This window comes from Myotis brandtii, unplaced genomic scaffold (assembly GCF_000412655.1).
Source record: "Myotis brandtii unplaced genomic scaffold, ASM41265v1 scaffold936, whole genome shotgun sequence".
NCBI classification, from domain to species: Eukaryota; Metazoa; Chordata; class Mammalia; order Chiroptera; family Vespertilionidae; genus Myotis; species Myotis brandtii.
The window spans coordinates 183660-185876 of NW_005371860.1; the positions used below are offsets into that span (position 1 = coordinate 183660).

Sequence of the window (2217 nt, forward strand, 5' to 3'; positions counted from 1 at the left end):
CTGCCAGCAATGAAAAGGCATGAACTACTAATACAAGTATAACATAGAAAAATCTCAAATGCATTAGGCTAAGTGAAGCAACCCAGACTGCAAAGGATACACACAGCATGACTCCATTTGTAAGACATTTTGGCAAAGACAGGATTGTAAGTACAGAAAACAGAAAAATATACAGATAATTGAATTTTCCTCTGTCTCTGTAAATAGGTGACAAGGTCTTAAAAGATTTCCACGAGCATGACTGCCTTAAACCACACTGGTGTTAGCCACACAGTCTTCCGCTTGCTGGGCATCCCTGGCCTTGAGGACCAGCACATGTGGATTTCCATCCCCTTCTTCATTTCCTACCTCATCGCCCTGCTTGGGAACAGTCTGCTCGTCTTCATTATCCTCACAAAACGCAGTCTCCATGAACCCATGTACCTCTTCCTCAGCATGCTGGCCGGAGCAGATGTTGTTCTCTCCATGTGCACAGTACCTCAGGCCTTGGCCATCTTCTGGTTCCATGCTGGGGAGATCTCCCTGAATCGCTGCATCGCTCAGGTATTCTTCCTCACTTCCACTTTCATGTCTGAGTCAGGGATCCTGCTGGTGATGGCATTTGACCGCTACATTGCCATATGCTACCCGCTGAGATACACAGCTATCCTTACACATGCGCTGATTGGAAAAATCGGTGCGACAATCTTTCTGAGAAGTTATGGTACAGTTTTTCCTGTTATATTTCTTCTAAAAAGACTGACTTTCTGCAAAAGCAACATCATCCCAAACACCACTTGTAAGCACATTGTCTTGGCCAAAATTTCCTGTAATGACATACGAGTAAACATCTGGTATGGTTTTTTTGTCCTAATGTCCACCTTAGTCTTAGATGTTGTGCTAATTTTTGTTTCATATGTGCTTATTCTCCGTGCTGTCTTCCACATCCCATCCCGAGATGCTCGACACAAAGCTCTCAACACGTGTGGCTCCCACGTCTGTGTCATCATCCTCTTTTATGGACCTGGGATCTTCTCGGTTCTCACACAGCGCTTTGGGCGCCACATTGCACTCCACGTTCACGTTCTGCTGGCCAATGTCTATACTCTCATTCCACCTATGTTAAATCCCGTCATTTATGGCATTAAGACCAAGCAGATTCGGGACCTGGTGGTTTGTTGCTTCCAAAGCAGAAATGACTTTAATAATAGAAACTAATCTTGTCCTTTTCTCAGTGATTCTCACCAGGCTTGAGGTGACATTATTTATCAGGATATGGAGAGGACCAGTAGAGATACTAGTCAAATGTCTCTGTGTCAAGTTGTCTTAGAGCAATTGTATGAGTGATATGTTGGTGGATGTTTCTTGCAAAGCCTTGAATAGGTCATTAGATATCAGTTTCTTTGGGGTCTTAGTTAGCATTCTCATAGAATTCAGATCATTTCACCTCTCTACTCCTAGACGAGAGGTTAGAATACAATGAAGTGGAGACTGGCCTTCCCTGAAAAATTGTTAAACTATACTGGGGTATTCTATGCTTTGAATATCAGCACTTGCTTTATTCCTCTCATTAGGACATTTTTACAGCCATTCATCCCTATATCAGATCCTCATATTTTTTTCTTTTAGACAGATTTTTATGAAATGTATATATTACATATGTCATATATATTCAATTTACCATTATACTTTTAGCATAAATGAGTGTTCGTGTAAATATATTTTTCTTCTCTCTTTCAAAATACAAAACAATTCATTAATGCTTATGTTTGTAAAATTTTTATTTATGTTGTTAATTATTTAGAAGAAAATATTCAACATGAGACCAAATAAAGTACACACAAAAAAAGTATACTAATCAAGTATTAAACAGAAAATACACTACTATGTAACAAATGTTATCTAGGTTAACAAAAGTGCATACTAGGTTAAATCAACCATGGCACATCTATAATTTACAATATAAAAGAGTAGTAAGAGGTAATAATATGGGTTTATATGTTTGCTGATGGAAATATATTCACATTATATTTGTGAGACAAGTATGTCCCAGATCAATCAGTTAAATATGATGGAATTTTAAAATAATATGTTAATCTAAACATCACACATCAATCTATGCTAAAATTGTATGAATGGGTGACTATACTTGGGTTATAAGGTATAGGTGATTTTTATAATAATTTTAGTCTGAATTTTCTAATACTTATACAGTGAGCATAAAGAAGAATAAGTTAA

At 37.8% G+C, this 2217-nt stretch overlaps 1 protein-coding gene across 1 annotated transcript; it reads left to right on the plus strand.

Moving 5' to 3' along the window:
- Window positions 1-237: 237 nt before the first annotated feature.
- LOC102239493 (olfactory receptor 52B4) lies at window positions 238-1553 on the plus strand. The gene is made up of 2 exons (XM_005885908.1): window positions 238-1152; window positions 1530-1553. Exons 1-2 carry the CDS (start codon window positions 238-240, stop codon window positions 1551-1553), a joined length of 939 nt encoding a protein of 312 aa, XP_005885970.1.
- Window positions 1554-2217: the final 664 nt, after the last annotated feature.